General features: G+C 35.3%; 1 protein-coding gene across 3 annotated transcripts in view; it reads left to right on the top strand.

The window, feature by feature from the left end:
- Nucleotides 1–2849, top strand: part of SECISBP2 (SECIS binding protein 2) — a 45245-nt gene that overhangs the window by 14289 nt on the left and 28107 nt on the right. For all 3 annotated transcript variants that reach the window (XM_012808379.2, XM_023516244.1, XM_003795017.2), the window contains exon 6: nucleotides 2420–2498. In XM_012808379.2, coding sequence (XP_012663833.1) covers nucleotides 2420–2498 — 79 coding nt within the window. The remainder of the gene's footprint in view (nucleotides 1–2419; nucleotides 2499–2849) is intronic.

Raw genomic sequence — 2849 nt, 5'->3', positions numbered from 1 at the left:
AAAAAAAAAAAAAAAAAAAAAAAAAAAAAAAAAAAGAGATGTGAAAAGTCAGGCAGACTGATAGCTATCAAGTAGATGTGTGCCTGCCCTCTGGGCCCTGGGGTGGGTGTGTGCAGTGACTGAATAGTCCTGGGGGTTCCCATCTTCATCACTCATGCACACATTCATGCAGCGTCTTGTGAACATCCCACAGAAGTAGTACAGGATGCTCTGCAAACCTTGGGGTAGGCACATGTTGGGGTCAGAGTATGCCTGACAAGGTCACCTATTATGTGTGATTTTATGTTGTATGATACATTCATACCATCTTTTGAATTATGTATGGGCTTTTGTTTTAATTTTCCTTATAACAAAAACTTTTTTTACTGATAATAATAATGTCTATTAACAACAGAAAAATATTAAGTACAGTAGGTAGCCTTTTCAGATTCCTTCTTTTGCCTATTAAGGAAAAAAGAAAATATAATTGTTTGAAATTGTACACCCAAGAGAAAACTGCGCTTAGCACTTAATCATCTTTTTGATGGTCTTTTGTGGAAACTGAAGGGGACTCCTCTCAATTTGGGCTTATAAGTATGTACAGCCTTGTGTTTGAATTTAAAAGAACTTTTTTGGAATTTTTCTCATGTCATTAAATATTTTTTGAAAACAAGTGTTGCATTTGCTCTCTCAATATGTATATTTTATTTAATTACTTGTGAACAGGTAACCTATTTCTGTTTTGTTACTGGCCTTGGTAAACATGAGAGTTATATTTACTAAAGAATAAGATCTGTTTTAATAATTTTTTATTTTATTGGACTCAGATGTAATGAAATAGCAGTGGATAAATATGTGAAACACAAGTTTTAAAAATTATTTTAAATCCATTGTGTGCTTAATGGATTCAGATTTGAATTTATCAATTGACTTTTACCTCTGCTGTTGATCACTTTGTGATGTCTTTTGACATACTCACATTTCCCCTCCACTCCATAAGTTTTATGCCTTATGTTTGGTGTGTGAGGCAGCTTTCTGTCTCCATTAAGGAGGCATGAAGTACAGGCTTGTGTTTGTTGTTTGCGGGCATTGTGACGGACTGTTTTGGACTTTGGTATGTGGGCATATTGAGTGATGGCTTTCACATTCATACACTCGTATTGCAGCTTTAAGAACTGTGTGGCACATTTGTGCTGACTTGGGAAGTTGTCAGTGGTATGTTAAATTTTTTAAGTTGTACAATATTTTATATATGGGTGTGATCATTATTGGGAATCTATAAAACTGATACGCAGATGTTTATATAGTAGGCAAAGAAGTAGAAAGATACTAAGCTATGGGCAGGGAATGATTTTTTTTCCTCTAAAGAGTAAGAGTTGGTAGAAGGAAGTAATTTAACTTACCACATTATGTATTTACACGTTTTGAACTTTTGATTAGTATATAACTTGCAGATTTTAAGAATAGAAAGGTAAGTTATATTTTAAAATTAAATGGTTACTTTTATAATTACTTGGTCACTTTCATATGAAATAGTAAGAAACTAACTGCTTTGGCTTTTTTTTTAATAGACTATTTTTTAGAGCAGTTTTAGGTTCACAGCAAAATTGAGAGGAAGGGACAGAGATTTCTCATATGTCCCCTCCCCCCTGACATGAACAGCCTCCTTCCTTATCAACATCCTGCACCAGAGTGATCCATTTGTGACAAATGATGAGCCTATGCTGACATGTCATCATCACACAAAGGCCGTAGTTGGTTCACTCTGGGTATTATAGTTTCCAAAAGTCTGGGCAAGTGTACAGTGACATGTGTCTGCCATTGCAGGATGGTACAGAGTAGTTTCATGCCCAGAAAATTTTCTGTGCTCTGCCTGTTTATCTTTCCCTTCCTACATCCCCTGCCAACTGCTGATCTTTTTATTGTTTCCACAGTTTTGCCTTTTCCAGGATGTCATATAGTTGGAATCATACAGTATGTAGCCTTTTCAGATTCCTTCTTTTGCCTAGTAATGTACATTTAAGTTTCATCTAGGTCTTCTCATGCTTAATAGAGCTCATTTCTTTATAGTGCTCAACAATATCCCATGTGTGACCATTCTACTGAAGGTCATCTTGGATGCTTCCAAGTTGTAGCAGTTATGAATAAAACTGCTATAAATGTCTGTGTGCAGGTTATTGGGTGGACATAGTTATCAACTCCTTTGAGTAATGGCCAGGGTGTGCCATGGCTAGATCATATGATAAAAGTATGTTTAGTTTTGTAAGAAATTGCTGAACTGTCTTTCTAAGTGGCCATACCATTTTTCATTCTTACCTGCAACAGGTGAGAATTCCTGTTGTCAGTGTTCTGAATTTTGGCCATTCTAATAGATGTGTAGGAATATGTCCTTGTTTTAATTTGATCTTCCCTGACAACATCTAATGTGTTTGCTTTTTAGGGTGAAATGGTGGTAAAAAACAATCCAGATGAACCTGTAACTGCTGTTGCTGCCTCCAGTTCCTCTTCTTGTACAAGAGGTAAGGGTGGCTACAAAATACTATTTTTAAGAATGAGTTGTATATTTTCTAAGTTCATTTCAGATAGTCAAGTGCAGTAGTGAGAAGGGGAGAAAGAATAAACAAGGAGTTCAATCTGTAACTAAACTATGAATTTTTTTTTTGGCTTTTTTAAAAATTTCTTATAGCATAACTATGTACATTAATCCAATCATGGGGTACAGTGTGCTGTTTTCATATACATTTTGAAATACTCTCATCAAACTGGTCAACATAACCTTCATGTCGTTTTCCTAGTTACTGAGTTAAAACGTTCATACTCTGCTTTTAGAAAGATTCACTTGTACCCTTGTAAGATAAACCATAGAGGTG

The sequence above is a fragment of the Otolemur garnettii genome, unplaced genomic scaffold (assembly GCF_000181295.1).
Source record: "Otolemur garnettii isolate 467f Iridium unplaced genomic scaffold, OtoGar3 scaffold00088, whole genome shotgun sequence".
Lineage (NCBI taxonomy): Eukaryota > Metazoa > Chordata > Mammalia > Primates > Galagidae > Otolemur > Otolemur garnettii.
This window is presented reverse-complemented; position numbering and strand designations above follow the sequence as displayed.